Source organism: Hyperoodon ampullatus, assembly GCF_949752795.1.
Source record: "Hyperoodon ampullatus genome assembly, chromosome: 4".
Lineage (NCBI taxonomy): Eukaryota > Metazoa > Chordata > Mammalia > Artiodactyla > Ziphiidae > Hyperoodon > Hyperoodon ampullatus.
Window position 1 is genome coordinate 146441990 of NC_136917.1, and position 18960 is coordinate 146460949.

General features: G+C 34.6%; 1 protein-coding gene across 2 annotated transcripts in view; it reads left to right on the forward strand.

Annotated features, from left to right (window-relative positions):
- The window catches only part of LMBRD2 (LMBR1 domain containing 2), a gene marked incomplete at both ends in the record, with an annotated part of 32680 nt that extends 20756 nt beyond the window's left edge, over positions 1-11924 (forward strand). Inside the window, 7 exons of one of the 2 annotated variants that reach the window (XM_079702789.1) lie at positions 301-406; positions 1066-1163; positions 4044-4147; positions 5584-5630; positions 6962-7067; positions 10795-10924; positions 11864-11924. In XM_079702789.1, the coding sequence (XP_079558915.1) occupies positions 301-406; positions 1066-1163; positions 4044-4147; positions 5584-5630; positions 6962-7067; positions 10795-10924; positions 11864-11924 (652 nt within the window). The remainder of the gene's footprint in view (positions 1-300; positions 407-1065; positions 1164-4043; positions 4148-5583; positions 5631-6961; positions 7068-10794; positions 10925-11863) is intronic. The other variant, XM_079702790.1, reaches the window with a different exon arrangement.
- Positions 11925-18960: the final 7036 nt, after the last annotated feature.

Consider the following 18960-nt stretch of genomic DNA (forward strand, 5'->3'; position numbering starts at 1 on the left):
GGCACATACAGAGGCACTCTACAAATTCTTGGGATAAAGCAGTGGCAAACACCACCGAAGGAGATATCCTGAGGCTGGAGTTTTGCCTTGTAGGTGTTGATGTTTTTAAGGAAGATGTGATTAATAGGATTTTCAGAATGTCTCAAAAGTAAGGGCAGTTTGTATTAAGAATTAAAAATACCAATGGATGAGAATAATAGTTACAATGATCTGAAATGTTCTTAATGTATTTCAACATAATATATAATGTATCTTGCTGCTTTATTTTTTATATATTGTGTTTATTAACACTTACTGCAGGTTATTTTGCCGTTTGACTCCTCCTTTATGTCTTAATTTCTTGGGTTTGACCCATATGGATTCATCCATCTCTCACCAGAATACACAGCCAACTGCTTATACATCTGTAAGTATTGTCAAAAAAGAGTTCTTTAGATTCATTATCTATATAGGGTGCTATTATTGTGAAATTTCTTTTTACTGCTGGTGGAAAAGTTCTGTTGCATTATTAGGATCTTTTTAGAAATTACTAAAACTTTGTTTTACAGATTGTATATGTAATTACTAATGATTGAATAAAAGTGATATTGCCATCTCTTATTATAAAAAATTATTTTTTGGTTCATATAAGTTCTCCAGCTGAGCAATATCAATAGACCTGACCTATAATAATATTAACCTTTATGGTCTTAATGTATTTGATGATTTTCAGTAGTATTTATAAAATATTAATATTTGGGGGAGAAATATCTTAATAAATAAGCAAATTAAGATATAATAGACATATAACATTATATTAGTTTATGGTGTACACATAATTGGTATATATATATATATATTGTGAAATAATTATCACAATAAGTTTAGTTAACATTCATCACCTCACAGTTACAATTTCTTTCCTCTTGTGATGAGAACTTCAAAATCAGTCTATTTAGTGCTTCATTTCTACTTTTTTGAAAACTCCAAATTAATTGATATAAATGGTTATGGGTGAATTTTCTAATGATGAAAAAGAATGAAAGATATAGAACTGTACTGATTTAATTTTTTCTTGCTCCTCAGATTATGGGTTCCATGAAAGTTTTATCCTTTATTGCAGATGGGTTCTATATATATTATCCTATGTTGGTGGTAATTCTCTGCATTGCTACTTATTTTAGGTAAGAAACTTAACATTGCTTATTTTCCACATACGCTTAGTCTGATCTGGATAACTTTTCTCCTTAAAGCTCTTTTAAATATTCACTGATTGGGTTCTGGTTGTTTGTTTTATTGTGGCTTTGTGGGTGCTAGGCATAGTTTAAAGGGGTCGCTTGAGTGACTGGGTCAGGTTCTCCCTCCAAAGATATTTTCAAGAAAAGAGAGAGATTTATTCTGTTACACATATTTAGTCTACAGAGTGATAGGATTAATTACAGAATGTTAACTCTGAGTCCTGGCCTGTGATACTGGCAGCCAGTGTAGCTTATAAAGCACCCCCATACCCAGCTTCTATCCAGTAACATATATTAGTCTTAGGGCTTTCCCCACAATTATTTTTGGGTTTCTAGATGTTTCAGATCATAGCCAGAAAAAAGGGTCAGGTGAGGAACAGTTGAAACAGACAGTACGTGTAAGGCAGGAAAGTACGTGGGCTGCTCTTTTTATAGGATCAGAAAAAGTGGTAGAACCTTGGCAGAGATCAGACTCAAAAGGAGTTAAAAGACAGGTGTGCTTGGCTTCTAGCCCCCCGTCTTCCCTACTTCCACGTGTTAGGTGCCCATATCCTGTACTCTGCCTACCCTCTTCACTGCTTAAGTGCTCCGTGACACACCAAAAATGCCACTTAAAAAAAAAATTTTATTGATAATAAGTTTCATCCAACCACTTTTCATTTAAATCTTTCAGTACCATTATATAGTTATTGTAAATAATGTACATTACTGTACTGATATTCTAATACTAGGATATTGAGTAAACAGACAAGTTTTGTTTGAAATAAATTCTCTATTGAATTTTGTAAAACATATATATTTTACCTTCTCATAAGTAAAGGAGCTAAAGGATTATAATTTAGAATAAAACAGTTAATTTGAACTGATAAAAAAATATAATATTTTCAATTTTTTTCCATAAGGTAGAAAAGACAGAGGTTTATACTATGAAAATGATGTATTAAAGGAAGAGACCAATCATCCTTTGGATATCCAAAATTAAATTTTTATTATATGCTTATTCATTTGAACAGTTTATAAACTACAAATGGAACATTAAGAGCTTGTGATGTATAAATCGTATCTTCTCATGTTAGTAGTTATGTTGGTAAGATTAGCATCTCATCTTATTAGATTGTTATACTGATCGAGGAATAGATGGGTGGGATAGTGCCTTGTCAACTATAAAAATCTTAAACAAATGTAAGGAATTATGTCTAAAAGGAAAATTGTTGAACTTAAAAATAATTCCTTAAAAGTGTTGTTTTAGAGTTAATTAAGATAAATTTTGAGTGCCCGTTTGTCTTTAAGAGAAAAAAATGGTCATATTCCTCAATTTTCAAATTATAAAAATACTCTATTATAGGAGTATATGAAGCAATGCCTTGCTGACATTTCAATGGTAACTTGACTTTATAGGCCAGTTTTCTTTTGAAATGCTGCCATAATTAGTCTAATTCCCATATTACTAACACACAGCCATACCCAGAGCTAATATTCAGACTTAACTGCCTAGAGAATGTAAAGCTGTTTCCTGACACTTTAGACAAAGCTAAGACCTTCCCAGAGACAATGATCTCATCCTGGAGTATAGTATTCCCACAAGAATATGAAGATGGTAAGGGAATATTTAAAGTCACGGAATTAGCATGACCATCTACCTGAAACCCCAGTTTTACTTACCATTAAGTCATACAGAGCATTCCTTATATATTAAAACAGGCAGATAATTTATGAATTAGCCAGATTTTTACACATCACTAATGTAAAGTGGGAGATCTTCACTTTTTTTAAATTGCTCCGCTGTTTTCTCTTCCTCCTAATATACACACACACATACTTCTCCCTTTCTCCTTCTTCCTCTCTCCCCCTTGCTCCATGTATGGTGTTGAGGGCATATGTTGAGGGCATTAGCCTGCTGTGGCCCCCTTTGCCTGGCAAAGCAATAAAGCTATTCTTCTCTACCTCAAAAGAAAAAAAAAATGTACATCAATGAAAAAGTTTGAGAACTAAGGTAATAAAAAGAGCTTGGTTTTTGTTTTGTTTTGGATTTAAATCCTCAGGCCTAAAATTTATTAATTGATCTTTAGCAAGGTTTTTAACCCCTTGTACCTCTGTTTCCTTATCTGTAAAGTGTTATTTATCTCTTAGAATTATAATAAGAATTAAATAAGAGTATCTGTAAATTGTCTGATGCATAATAGTTTAACAAATATTAATCCTTCCTTCCTTGCATGCCATATTTTCAGAGTATTTCTGTCTTGTACAACAGTGAGGTTTAAAGTAAATAGTAAATAAGATATAAAATGATAACCCCCAGATAAGCTATAGTAATGAATTCTGAGTTTATAGTAACACCTATTTAAATAGAATTGACTAGTTCTCAGGATAAAAAAAATAAAACATGAAAATCAATTTGCATAACTAAGACTTTCTAAGCCAGAATATTCTACACTTGTAAATACTGGTTGTGTATGTGTATTTTCACTATTAAAATTGCTGTTTGAATATAAGAAAATAATAAATTGCTTTTGTATTATAGCCATTGTTTAGCATCCTGCTATAATAATCTTCTGAAGGTATGCTAAAGGCCTAACTTAATTTGTGTCTGTAAGAAATATGGCTTTGGTGCATACCCTAGTCAGTGGAGTACTGGGCATATAAGCTTCTTAGAAAGGGAAATAAGTACTTCTTAAAAAAGACAAATGTAGCTCTAGGTAACTTGACATGATAACTAGTAATAAACCACAGGCTTCTGTGGGGTGCAAATACTAAAGAACAATTAATTTATCTAAACATTTACAGTGTGAAATAATGCTTATCTTTTTGAAAATCGACTTTTATTAGCTTGGGAACTCGTTGTTTGAATCTACTTGGTTTCCAGCAGTTCATGGGAGATAATGATATGACATCAGACTTAGTTGATGAAGGAAAAGAATTAATCAGACGAGGTAAGATTTGTCTTTTAAAATAAACGAAGGGAAAGTGCTAAGACTGAGAATACAAAATTAATGTTTGTATGATTTGAATTTTTTTTTTTTTTTTTTTTTTTTTTTTTTTTTTTTTTGCGGTACGCGGGCCTCTCCCATTGCGGGGCACAGGCTCCAGACGCACAGGCTCAGCGGCCATGGCTCACGGGCCCAGCCGCTCCACGGCATGTGGGATCTTCCCGGACCGGGGCACGAACCCGTGTCCCCTGCATCGGCAGGCGGACTCTCAACCACTGCGCCACCAGGGAAGCCCTGAAATTTTTAATCTATCTTAAGAAATTACAAATTAATATGTTTTAGCTAAAATTCTACAGAAAGCTTTCATAGCAAAAATAATTCGAAAACATAAATGATTGTTTCATCTGTCTTTAAGAAATTCTGCAGAGGATTTAATAATTAACATGTCTGCAACTAAATAACGTCCTTGTTTGGTGTTGGAGTCATTTTCCTGTTTGCTTTGAAATAGATTTGCCAAGTTAAATACAGTTAGAAAACTCATTAATTTAAGGAATCACCATAAAAAAAAGGTAAAGAATCATCATTAGTTTAATGCTGCATAGGAAATCATTCAGGCCAAGGCTGGTTTTTAGAATGTGGTAATCATTAACAATCTGTTAGAATACATGGCACTCTGTTAGAATCTAATCTCAAAACTGAGTGTATCAAATTTCCTGATGTTCAAGTGATGGTAGAATAGGGGGAAAAAGAAAAACAAAACTTGAGTTTTGGGACATTGGTTCTTACGCATTCTCCCTACTTGGGTCTGGGGGTTTTGTGTGATCTTATTTAAATGTAATCCAAAACGTATTGTGGCTCTAAAATAAGCCAGCGTAGCCTTCACATGCTCTCATAGGAAGGTGGTATCTAGTTAATGTAATAGTTCTGCTGCTTTTTGCATTAATTAGACTTCATCTGGAGTATCATATCCAGTCCTGGGTAAGATTTTCAAGAGTAAGACTGACAAGTCAGAAGGAAGCTAGGACAGCCAGAATGAGTCTGGAGGACATATCTTCTGGAAAAGAACCACTGAGTATATAGCCAGAAAAGAGTAATGGAAAAGACTCTTATGCAGAAAGAAGTATGAACTTAATTTAGAAGACAAGACATAAAGAAAAAGAGAAGTTGCAGAGAAACAAATTTCAAGTCACCATGGGGAAGAAGTTCTTCCTCACTCAAGCTATTTAGTCAGAGCCTAAAGGGCCATCTCCAACAAAAGTAGAGAAAGTATTCTCTGTGGAGTTAGGTGACCTCTCCGGTTCTTTCCAACAATAACCTATTACCTTTGGCTTTGTAGTAATTTAAAGGAAATTGGTCATAGCCTGATACCTTTACTTCAGTTACTCTACATCTAATTAAACCATGTTATACCAAATTTGAGACCACTTTTCTGTCTCTAGAGAAGAGAAAAAGGCAACGGCAAGAAGAAGGTGAAAATCGACGAAGAGTAAGTACCGTACTTATTACATTTCTGTAACCTAAAGATTAATGTACAATATCGTAAGAATCTTATTGATTTAGAATAATTGGCTAAAAACAGTGGGAAAAAGACATAGGAGGTACTTTTCCAGAAAAGCAGTTTTAATAGTTTCAGATGTACATGTAGGTATCCTGTCAGACCTGTTCTAAAAAGTCATTAGTAATAAATTACTTCATGTCCAACATCTAGCAGTTTCTTGCCTAGAGTAGGTGCTCAGTAAATATTTATTGGATAAGTGAATAAATTCATGCAATTTTGCTATTAAAGTGATTTTGATTGCTTGAAAATTATGCTTTTTTTGTAATATGACATTAATTTTATTCCTCTTTAATTTTTCCTTAGTCCTTCGTTTCCTGAGGCAAACTAACCTCCTAGAGAATTGAAAAGGCAAAAAATGATAAAAATCTAGTCACAGTTACCACAAATTTTCAATACCTGAGTGTGTCCATTACCGGAGAAGTGAAGACTCAGGAGACGTGATAGTTGTCTTCGTGTATTTTAGTGTATGTTATGTAAGGGAGACTTGGTCTTTAATTTCAGAAGGCATAACTAGAACAAAAGAGCAGAAGTGACTGGAAATAGAGTTCACCTCTTTGTGAAAACTTCCACAGTTTACCAAAATTGCAATGGGATCATCACACATAGAAATTTCCATGTCATTTAGTAAGAGAGCCAAATGGTATCTGGCATGGTTATTTTAAAACGAAACCCTGCACTGCATGGGAGGCTTAATTAGGACCTCTAAAGTTCCTTTCAATTCTAAGAATTTAATGAGTAGAATCCCAGTTAATAAGGTTTTAGTGCAGTTAAGACACAATGCCACGTGAGTCATTACCTAATTATGTTTGTATACAACTCTAATTTTGCTATCAGAAATGACTTTTCAGTCTCTACGATTTGTAGTTTATTTGAGTGAGAGAAAATTTTATTAACATCTCATTAATTACTATGAGTTATCATAACTCTTACATGGTCAAGGTAACCTTATTGTAGTTGTAAAATTATTTTGACATTTTAGATAGAATTCAATAACTTAAAATAATCATAGCTAGCAAAAATGTCTATAAATATCTTCATTTAAGTTAAGTTTGGCAACTATTAAAAGCATTTAGAGATAAGAAAAGTATTTATGATTTCTAAAGGCACTGTGCTAATTATACTGATTATCTGATGAATTCCTGATGAAAAAGAATTAGATTATATTACTCTACATATGTAATCTAAATCTGTTATCACTGATGAATTATTTTCTGACTGTGTGTTCTTGTGTTATATAATCATTTGTGTTTCCTTCCTAGGAATGGAAAGAACGTTATGGACACAGTAGAGAAGATTCCACTAGAAACAGAAATGTTCATATTGACCCAAAAGAATCAAACTTCTCAGATATTAGTACCAACCGATGTAAGTAGTTTATTGTCTAGTTTTCTAAGAAATTTTTTTCTTATGCTTGCTTGCATAGAGTCTGAGGATTAGTTACCCATCCAGAAATGCCTTTATAGAATTATAAATGTGGTTCTGCAGTGACTTTACTTTTTTCATCCCTCAGTGTGTGAGAGGAAGGAGAAACTCAAATACGCATTCTGGTAGGAGAAGGAGACATCTGGGACATCAAGTGAATAGTTGTAATTACACTACCTAAATAATAGTACTTATCCCAGGCACATTGTAAGCAGGTACTGATTTCTATTTACCTAGATGTTTTTCAGGCTGTTCAGTCATTTTTATAATAAATTACTGATTGACCCATATATATCAGGTACTTTCCCAGGAATACAGGAATACAAAGAAGATAACTTCCATCCTTGGTTTGCCTATAATTTAGTAAGGGACTGATATCAGGCAGAAGACATGGGTCAGTGGGTTGGGTTAGGAAGCCTCCCCACATCCTTGACCCTGCCATCTGCTTCTGGGAATGTGAATTCCCAGGATCCAGCACTGAGTAGAAGGCAGAGGTTGTTTGTCTTTGGGGGAGATGCAGGGATGCTGAGAGAGTGTAAGGGGGCATGCCTGATGCTGAGGGAACACAGCTCAGGGGATGGAAAAAGAATTCTTTATTGGGAACAGATTTCTGTTATAAAGAAGTACTGTTTAGGAATAAGTAGTACTTAGCCAGGTGAAGGGGTTTTAGGCAGAAGGAGGAATGAGTGACATGAGAGAACCTTTGGGGAAATGTAGGTTTTTCTCTATGACTAGAGCCTAAAGTATGAGAAGCCTGATGAGAGGCGAGGCTGCAGAGATAGTTGGGAAACAGGTATTACCATGCTTAGAAGTTTAGCTTTTATCCCAAAGATAAGATTTCAATATGGAAAGAAGCATGCACAGATTTTTGGTTTAGGAAGATGAATTTGACATCTATATAAAGCATGATTTCCAGGGAAGTGAGACAGAAACCAGTTTAGTGTCTGTTTTAGTAATGCAGTCAAAAAATGATGAGGGCATGAAATAAGCACCCTTGAGATGACCCTGGAGATAAAGAAGAAAGGATGTGTTTGGATGAGATTTAGTGTAGAAGAAATAGGAGAAAACTAAAGTTTCAGTTAAAGCTAGAAAATAGAGGGAGGATTCTACAAAGAGATTTGGAAGTTTATCATGGATTTGGAGTTAACAGAGTGCAGAGATCTGGGAATATGGAGAATGGTTAAGAGAAGAGGAAACACAAAGCCTTAGGATGATGAGTTAGAAACTGGCATGTGGTAGGCAACCAATATTTGCTGAATGAATGAGAGAAACGGTAAAGGGCAGAGTCCAAGATGACAAAAATATGAGAGAATTGGCTTGCCTTAAATTTTCAAAAAGATATTATAGTTTTTTTGAAGCTGTTGAGCTGCTCACAATAGCATTGTGAAAATTTGGGTTGTTTATGAAGAAAACCCCATTCACGTAGAGAAGGAATTAGTTCTCTAGATCTGTGCTGACCAGGATGGTAACCATTAGCCACATATGGCTGTTGAGCATTTGCAGTGTAGCTGGTGCCCCATATTGAAATGATAATATTTTGTATATACTGAGTTAAATTAAATATATTAAGATTAATTTCACCTATTTCTTTTTACTTTTTTTAATGTATCTACTAGTAAAAAGTGAATACGGGGCTTGGAATTTATTTCTGTTGGACATTACTGCCCTAAACTCTTGCTTCATGGGAAAAAGACTCAGGCCTTTTTTGAAGAGTTTGAGTTGATTACACCTTAAAATCCTAGCCGAGGGCTTCCCTGGTGGCGCAGTGGTTGGGAGTCTGCCTGCTGATGCAGGGGACACAGGTTCGTGCCCCGGTCCGGGAGGATCCCACGTGCCGCAGAGCAGCTGGGCCCGTGAGCCATGGCCGCTGATCCTGCGCGTCCGGAGCCTGTGCTCCACAACGGGAGAGGCCACGGCGGTGAGAGGCCCGAGTACCACAAAAGAAAAAAAAAAAAACAATCCTAGCCGAGAAGTGAGATGTAGCACCCCCTGCATTCAGTGTGCAACCAGCTGAAACTTAATTTTTTTTTTATTAGTTTCTGCTTTATAACAAAGTGAATCAGTCATACATATACATCTGTTCCCACATCCCTTCCCTCATGCATCTCCCTCCCTCCCACCCTCCCCATCCCACCCCTCCAGGCTGTCACAAAGCACCGAGCTGATCTCCCTGTGCTCTGCGGCTGCTTCCCACTATCTATCTACCTTACGTTTGGTAGTGTATATATGTCCATGCCTCTCTTTCACTTTGTCACAGCTTACCCTTCCCCCTCCCCATATCCTCAAGTCCATTCTCAAGTAGGTCTGTGTCTTTATTCCTGTTTTACCCCTAGGTTCTTCATGACATTTTTTTTTTAATTCCATATATATGTGTTAGCATACGGTATTTGTCTTTCTCTTTCTGACTTACTTCACTCTGTATGACAGACTCTAGGTCTATCCACCTCATTACAAATAGCTCAGTTTCGTTTCTTTTTATGGCTGAGTTCCATTCCATTGTATATACGTGCCACATCTTCTTTATCCATTCATCCGATGATGGACACTTAGGTTGTTTCCAGCTCTGGGCTATTGTGAATAGAGCTGCAATGAACGTTTTGGTACATGTCTCCTTTTGAATTATGGTTTTCTCAGGGTATATGCCTAGTAGTGGGATTGCTGGGTCATATGGTAGTTTTATTTGTAGTTTTTTAAGGAACCTCCATACTGTTCTCCATAGTGGCTGTACCAATTCACATTCCCACCAGCAATGCAAGAGGGTTCCCTTTTCTCCACACCCTCTCCAGTTATTGTTTCTAGATTTCTTGATGATGGCCATTCTGACTGGTGTGAGATGATATCTCATTGTAGTTTTGATTTGCATTTCTCTAATGATTAATGATGTTGAGCATTCTTTCATGTGTTTGTTGGCCGTCTGTATATCTTCTTTGGAGAAATGCCTATTTAAGTCTTCTGCCCATTTTTGGATTGGGTTGTTTGTTTTTTTGCTATTGAGCTGCGTGAGCTGTTTATAAATTTTGGAGATTAATCCTTTGTCAGTTGCTTCATTTGCAAATATTTTCTCCCATTCTGAGGGTTGTCTTTTGGTCTTGTTTACGGTTTCCTTTGCTGTGCAAAAGCTTTGAAGTTTCATTAGGTCCCATTTGTTTATCTTTGTTTTTATTTCCATTTCTCTAGGAGGTGGGTCCAAAAGGATCTTGCTGTGATTTATGTCATAGAGTGTTCTGCCTATGTTTTCCTCTAAGAGTTTGATAGTTTCTGGCCTTACATTTAGGTCTTTAATCCATTTTGAGCTTATTTTTGTGTATAGTGTTAGGGAATGATCTAATCTCATACTTTCACATGTCCCTGAGAAACTTAATTTGATTATGAACAATTTCACTGTTATGATACCGTAGTTAAATACTAATTCTGATTCATATTGAGTCTTTGCACTATAGCTGCTTCTGAGCTTAGACTACGTACAAGGGATAACTTTTCCTTGTTATTTTCTATCATACTATTAATCATTTTAATCTAATTTTAAGATAACTATGTAGTTATCTTTTCTTAATATTGTCTTTACAATCAAAATTCAGATCCTTTATAATCTTGACTTTTCTTTCTGTGAGTCCATAGACTGTGACCCATAAAGACAATAGGAAGTGGACATTTTTTTCTTCTTTTGCAGCAGCATCCAAATATACCAGGGCTAATAATAGGACTGAAAGGGACCGAATAGAACTCCTCCAAGATGCAGAACCTTTGGATTTTAATGCAGAAACATTCACTGATGATCCTCTTGAATCTGAATCAGGAAGGTAAGTTCCAGCTTATCATTTTGGCTCCAGCATTCCTCTGAAATTTTAATAACATTCTGACTTGACGAGATAACCATAAGGAAAGTATTCATCTTTACTACTAATAAAAAGCATATTAAGCAACCTTTGAAACCTTTTAACACCTTCTAATGCTTTTGTATTTAAAAAATTATAGCATCTAGTGGTGGTGATTGAAATTAGTATATTCACAAACTACTACTAGTAGTATGATAAATAACAAAAAAGAATTGAAATCATTTGGTAGAATCTTAACAATATTTATATGCCTATTTCTGACAATCCCATTTATGAAATGTATCATATTTTGCAATAGTTTACATAGGTGTAACTGGATGGCACACTACTCTAAGCACTTTAACAACAGTAATTGTATTTTATGGTTTAAGTCCAATTGAATTTGCATCCAGAGAGGCTCAGTAACTTACCCAGGATCACACGGCTTGTAAATGACAAAATCAGGCATTTAAACCCCAGGACTGGCTACAGAGTCTGTGCTTTTAGCTACTATACTATGTAGAAATAATTAAGCAAAAGCAAAACATTATATGCATGAAGATATTTTGCTATAGTATTGCCTATAAATAGCAAAAAGAATATTCTATTTATATTCAACAATCTAGAGTAGTTTTTAAATCTGTTAAGTTCCATGATGTATTTTATATCTCCCCACTCCTTTCTTTTTACATCTCTCACCCCGCCATATGTGTCATATGTCATAGGCTCTAAAACAGTCATTGGTTGATTTATAATTAGGTAAATCCCTTTGGGATAACGTTCTTGGATAAGTTCCTGATTTCAGCTACTGAATAGATTTTACAGTTCTTACAAATTATGTAGCCACTTCCTTTTAATGTGTCCTTGTTTTTCTCTCCTTCTTTATTTTTGATGCTTCAGATCATTTCTTTATCCACCTTTCAGGTATCAGCCTGGTGGACGATACCTCTCAATGTCTCGCAGCAGAATATTTGATGATGTTTAAAATCTGTAAGAATATATGGAATAACTAACCAAGATCAACACATAAGTTTAGTCTTTATGAACATCTGTATGCCCTAGAATTTACACTGAACTCTCAGTGAAAAGTGTCAGGATAAAAAAGGCACTAAAAATTAATGGGATCTTAGTCATAATAGTTTATTGTTCATTGAATAGAGTATCATCTTTTCTAATAAGGTTTGTTACATACCATTCCTGAAGTGTCTGCCTTAGAAGTACAGTTACAGTGGAAGGATTTAATTCATGATTAAGATCAGTATATGTTGAAAACATGTAGTTCAGTTTGTTTCAGATAAATTTTTTTCAGGAAAGTTGTTTCAAAGGTCCAAGGAAGCCATAAGTTATAACTGAATAATATACAGTTTTATTATTGTGATTTACATTTTTGCTGTTTCTAAAGAGTATGTTGATCCTTTATTTCTCAAAGAGATGGGCACCTCAATAACAACCATATTTACAAAACCCATGTCTTAAAACACAGCTTACTTACCAGACATAACTGAATGTAGAAAGCTCTTTTTCAATGCTGTATGCAAATTAGTTAGGTTTTTGCATGTATAATTAAGATTATCCTTCAACTGATAGTGTTTGTATCTTCAGCATGTGTACTATAATCAGGTGATATATTCTTTCAGTCTTTGGTGATAACTGGAAATTGTCTTATGCTTTTGGTATGGCTTTGTAAAACATTTTCATTTCAAAGAGAGGTGTTCACCTTTGTCATTTAGCATATTGATTTGAGTTGATTTTTCCATTCAAGGAGAACCGTAATTATTAATGGTAAATAGTGGGGTTTTTTAATAACCAAAGAGTCCCACAAAATTCTCTGCTTTTGAAAGGTGCCTGTTTATTCCTTTTGAAAAACAATATCTGGTTATTCAAAGGTAAAAAGTCAATCCATTTACTGTTATTACTAACAGTTAAATTATGGTTTATAGAAAACAGAAAACTAGTTTAGAATGGAGATGTGTAGTAACTTGTTGGTTAAACACGTTATTATTTAAAATTGAATTTTTTAAACTTTGTATTTAAGCCAAAGTTAGGTATTATATTTTAAATCATCAGTGTTTTATTGCACAGTGACTATAGTTGAGCACAATGTGTTTGCAGAGAGTTATGTCCCTGAAATATTTGCAACTCTGAGAATCCATACCTTGGATTCACCCAGTGGTGACTGTACTTGAGCTTGCCCATGGCTGTCTTAGTTTAACACCTATTATCCCGTGTAACTTTTTTTTTTTTTTTTTTTTTTTTTTGCGGTACGCGGGCCTCTCACTGTTGTGGCCTCTCCCGTTGCGGAGCACAGGCTCCGGACGCACAGGCCCAGCGGCCATGTTTCACGGGCCCAGTCACTCCGCGGCATGTGGGATCCTTCCGGACCGGGGCACGAACCCGTGTCCCCTGCATCAGCAGGCGGACCCTCACCACTGCGCCACCAGGGAAGCCCCCATGTAACTTTTAGTAGTGGCCCAGTTTGAAGATGAATTATATAGTCGAATTTGATTATATGTTTCTTGAGGGTAGTTTTTCCCTGAATCATAATTTTAAATGTTTTATTTTCCTCTTTTCGTAATGTTATCATTTAAATTTTTTAAAAGCCACAGTTTTATGCAGATACTGAGAGGAATAGTGTATCATCCTAATTATCTGATTTTCTTAAATTTTTATGAACTTTGAGATTAGATCCCTTTTAAAATAATTATCAATGGATAGATTTTACTCTCAATCGAAGATTATATAGACTGCTTATTTAAGAACACACACACACACAGCCTTTTATTGTGAAGCATGGTTATAGAGCAGTAGGCCAGGAGCAGAGATAATTTAACACTGTTTGAAATTTCATGATTTACCATTGAAACCTTGGGCAAATCATGTAACCATTCAGCGCCTCAATTTCTTCATTTTCAAGATGAAGAGGACTCTTGCTATTTACCTACTGATCTACCTCACAAAGCTATTGTGAGGGTATTGAGTTGATGTTTATATGGTGGCGTTTAAAAAGACAAAATAAGTTGTTAGCTGTGCTGGTTTTGTTATTTGAAAATAGTGGATGGGAAAAGGATCACCCCAGGAAAGGGTCCAGTTTCTTATTATTACAGAGAAGCTTACAAGTTCCCAGAGCAAAAGCTCTTTTGGGAACAATTAATCAAAATCCTTTGAAAATAATATTGTTTTATTATTCAGTCTTTGGGTTTACTTTGGAATATTTTCCTTAAGTATAATGTTGTTTCTCATCAGGTTTTATCATGAAACTCAGATGCTATTATAGAAATAGAAGCAGAAAAAGAGAAGAAATGATCCAGTTACTTTTATAACTTATAATACCCTAAGATATATTGATAGAAATAAGTAAAGGAATGTACTACTTTATTTTATTGTTACATTTTTTATGATTTTAATAACTTTTGAGTTATTTCCAGAATAATTTTTTGTTTTTTAAGTGATCCAGAGTATTCAACTTTTTAAGCAGAATTTATCTTACATGATCATATAAGAAGGTTACCTAGCTAGGTAAATTTGTGTTCAGAAGGTAATGATTTAACCCCTGGGGTTAAATCATTCATTGCTGGGGAAGTTCATTGCTGGGGAAGTGAGTTAATGTTCATTAAGCCACCTTGTAAAAAACTGCAAAAAACTTGCAAAACGTTACTACTAGATTCATACACTACATGCAAAGTACATTTCTTGAAGAATTACTTCTGGCAATTACCTTTTGAGGTGTTTCTTACATAATAATAGATATCTGGTTAAATTTTCTAAATTATTTTTCTAAATAATGTTAGGTAAGGATATTCTAAGCCAGTAGTTCAAAATAGCCATTGCAGAAAATAACAATTAATAATCTATTAATTTCATGAATCTGTAAGTTGCTAATTAACTTTTGTTACTACATCAGTAATTTCTTATTATCAATAGAGCACTTTTGTAAAAATCATTATTAAAATAAGCCTAATTATTAGAATTTGTTCTCTTACCAAATGAACGCAGGGGCTTTGGAATAATTTCATCATACAAGAGGCCCTCATTTCACAAGAGTGGTAAGGGCTAAATCAGAACATTCAAGGGTTTTTCATTTATAAAGAATAGATCAGAGAGTTCGACAATCGAAACTTTCTTTAAAAAAATGCTGCCAATTGATTTGTTTTTGGATACTACTATTTGATTAGATTATCAGTTCTTAAATTTATGCTGGTTGTGTGCCCAAATGAAATTAAATGTGGATAGGAAAGTCAGTGTGAGTGTTTTTTAAGTACATTTTAGAATATCAATGAAGGGATTCATTGATGTACAATAGCAAACCTCATTTTTTTATACTTTTAGTAGATTTAGAGAATGTTCTTGATTTTTTTGTTGATTACTATTTTAAAGGGAAAATAAGCTCTCCATAATTATAATTCACACTGTTCAGTAATGTGAGTTTTATACTTGTGATTTGTGTGGGCAATGCCTGAAAAATCACAGGGATGAATATATTTGCACTAAGAGGCAAAACATGTCCCTGAAAAATCTTAACATACTTGAATCTCCAAAATACAATGGATTGTATTGTATTAAATTCTAAATGTTGAGAAGTAAATGAATTTAGAGTTTTATCTTTCCTTTCTTTTCTTCCTTCTCCCCTTCATTCCTTCTATACCTTCCTTCCTCTCTGAAGCCTCTCTGTATAGTATGACTTCTAATGTGCTGACAGATTTTTTTTCCATTTGTTCTTTGTGTACAGTTGTTTTTGATGATCAGTACACTCAAAAGGTTCTTACTACAGATCCCACTACTTGAATAGCAGTATTGCACTTAAAGTAGTGAAACAGATTTTGCTAGACAACTAAGCAACATCTGAATGTAAATGTGATGGATGCTAGCTCAGTGTGTTGTCTTTTTCGCCACTAAGTAGGACACTTCAGTAAAATGAATTATTCTCAGTGTAAATGTTTTAGCATAAAATTAGACTTCCAAAACCAGTAATTGTTAAAAACAAAACAAGCAAACAGACCCAAAACATTAAGAACCTTGAGGCCTCTTTTTATGAAAAGGAGTTCATAAATAATATACATCATTGTCAAAGTTTTCATTAAAGAGAGGTTGAAACAATATGAGAGGGTTACAGGAAGCCTTCTGAATTGTGAATTCCCTTTGTGTGGGGTACTTCTTTCCAACTCTATGACTTTTTTCCTGCTCAGAGACCTGGAAGACTAGGCAGTGTTATCCCCTGTACTAACTCCTGGAGACCAGGTCCTGTGAGCCATCTCCACGATCAGAGCAGCCACTAGCCCTGCCCCATCCCCAGTCCCATCGCAATGGGAACATACCCTCACCCCTAATTCCTTTCATGTTCAGCCTGGTTTTCCTAACATTTTATTTTCACTTTCAAAAGATTTGTCCATTGAGATGGATCACAATTTTAAATTTGTTAATAAAGCAAGAATATTGGCATGTTCCTCTTCTCATAGATATCCTAAAATACTTTTGTTTTTAACACACTTCCTGGTGAGAATTAACCTTTTTTCCTGTGAAAATCTTTTCTTTTGTGATTATCCTGATCTCACATCATTTTGCAAAAGGAGATTTTTACTGTACTTAGTGCAAAAGAGTAGAAAGAATGGTTTACTGTGACAGACATATGGAGAATAAAGTCATAATTTGTTCATCTGACTGTACAACACCATTTTGAGTTGATATTATTGACATAAATCTTATCAACCTAATCACTTAGAGCTGTATTTCTCAAAAGAATGCTGGCTAGCATCTTCCCTACTTAGTACACCAAATTGTAGGGGAGAGACTTCTTTTTTTTTTTTTAAAGCAATCCAATGGATTTGTTTTTGTCCATATTTTGAACACAACTTGAAGGATTTTTCTCATTTAGATAGAGAACATGTGGACCTGTCTTTTAAATTACTGTAATCTAATATATATGTTTATAAATTATAGCATTGAAAAAAGAGCTCTAATATTGATGTTGTTACCTTCTGGTATTTAATTTTTATAAAATGTTTTTGTAAGTAACTAATTGTAGTATTGCTTTTAAGTAGTTTAAAAATCTTTCTCAAATAAGTTCTGACCAGAACCTATTTCCTTAGGGCAATACTCTAAAGTTCAGTAGTCCAGTATGAGTTTGAAATACTCCTACATCTCTTCAGTATCTTTTTATATATACCAGTACCCAAGCAAAGTATACCAAATGCCTAATTTCTGTGTTGCATTAATAAAGTACTTGTTATTTATCTAATTCAGTGGATTAGGTGAAATAGAAGATAAGTCTTTCAAAAGTGCATCTGATCATAATTTTCAAAATGTTCATTATGTTCACTTTTGGTGCATGATGCCAATTTATCTTTAATCAGCTACTACTACCTGCTACGTAATGGCACATGTTTTCCTTTCTGACTAATGGGTTGTAGATGTAACTATTTTTCTCTGCAGATTCTCACTAAATATGTATTTGAACAAACCTGCAAAGTGCTACCTATAAGTAAGTTAGCATCTTTGGCCTTATCTATGCATAATGTTCTCTTAGTTTGGTTTTGACAAACTCATGGACTTGGAATTGCTTTGTAGTATTTTAACTTATTGCGATGTAATGAATTTTTTGAAATGTTTATTTGATTAGCTGTTAAAATATAGGAAATTATGTAGCTTTGCATGAAATAAAGTACATTTCTACAAGTTACTAAGAATTTTGCTGATTATGTGTTTTACTTCATACCACCTTTGAGATTAAACTCTTTTTAGTAGACTAAGGCATTTTTTGTTCCTTACAAATTTATTAACAGGTATCACAAAAGAAATGTTTTAAGGTAAATAATTCAATACTGTAGGTTCCACATTACTTTATGTTGTATTTATAATTAAAATAAATTATTGTTATAAAACAAATATCATATTAATGCATATATGTGGAATCTAGAAAAATAGTACAAATGAACCTATTTGCAGGGCAGGAATAGAAAGGCAGATGTAGGGAATAGATGTGTGGACACGGGTAATGGGGAGGGGAGGGTGGGATGAACTGGGAGATTAGGTTTGACATAATTACACTACCATGTGTAAAACAGATAGCTAGTGGGAACCTGCTGTATAGCACAGGGAGCTCAGTTCGGTGCTCCGTGATGACCTAGATGGGTGGGATGGGGGGTGGGGAGGGAGGTCCAAGAGGGAGGGGATATATGTATACATACAGCTGATTCACTTCACTGTACAGCAGAAACTGACACAACATTGTAAAGCAATTATACTCAAAAACGAAAACAAAAACAAAAACAAAACTAGAGCAGAAATCAATGAAGTTGAAAACAGGAAAACAATAAAGAAAATCAGTGAAACCAAAAACTGAGTGTATGGAAAGATCAATAAAACTGATGAGGGCTTCCCTGGTGGCGCAGTGGTTGAGAGTCCGCCTGCTGATGCAGGGGACACGGGTTCGTGCTCCGGTCTGGGAAGATCCCACATGCCGCAGAGCGGCTAGGCCGCTGAGCCTGCGCGTCCGGAGCCTGTGCTCCACAACGGGAGAGGCCACAACAGTGAGAGGCCCGCGTACTGAAAAAACAAAAAAACAAAAAAAAAAACCTGATGAAACCCTAGCCAGGCTGACAAAGGAAATAGAGAGTTGCTTACCCATATACCAAAAAGAACAATGGAAATTTGCAATTAAAAACACAACACCATTTACATTCATCCTAGCTAATACAATAAGATAAGAAAAGGAAATAAAAGATATACAGGTTTGGAAGGAAGAAATAAAACCGTATTTGTTTGCAGATGATATGATCATCTATGTAGCAAACTAAAAGAATTGACCAAAAAAAAAAAAAAACAAAAAAACTTTCTGGAATAAGTCATTATAGCAAGTTTGCAGGATATAAGATTAATATGCAAAAGTGAATCACTCTCCCTTTTACCAACAATGGAGAAGTAGAATTTGAAATTAAAAATAATACCATTTACATTAGCACCCCACAAAATGAAATACTTAGGTATAAGTCTAATAAAATATATCTAAGATCTATGTGAAGAAAACT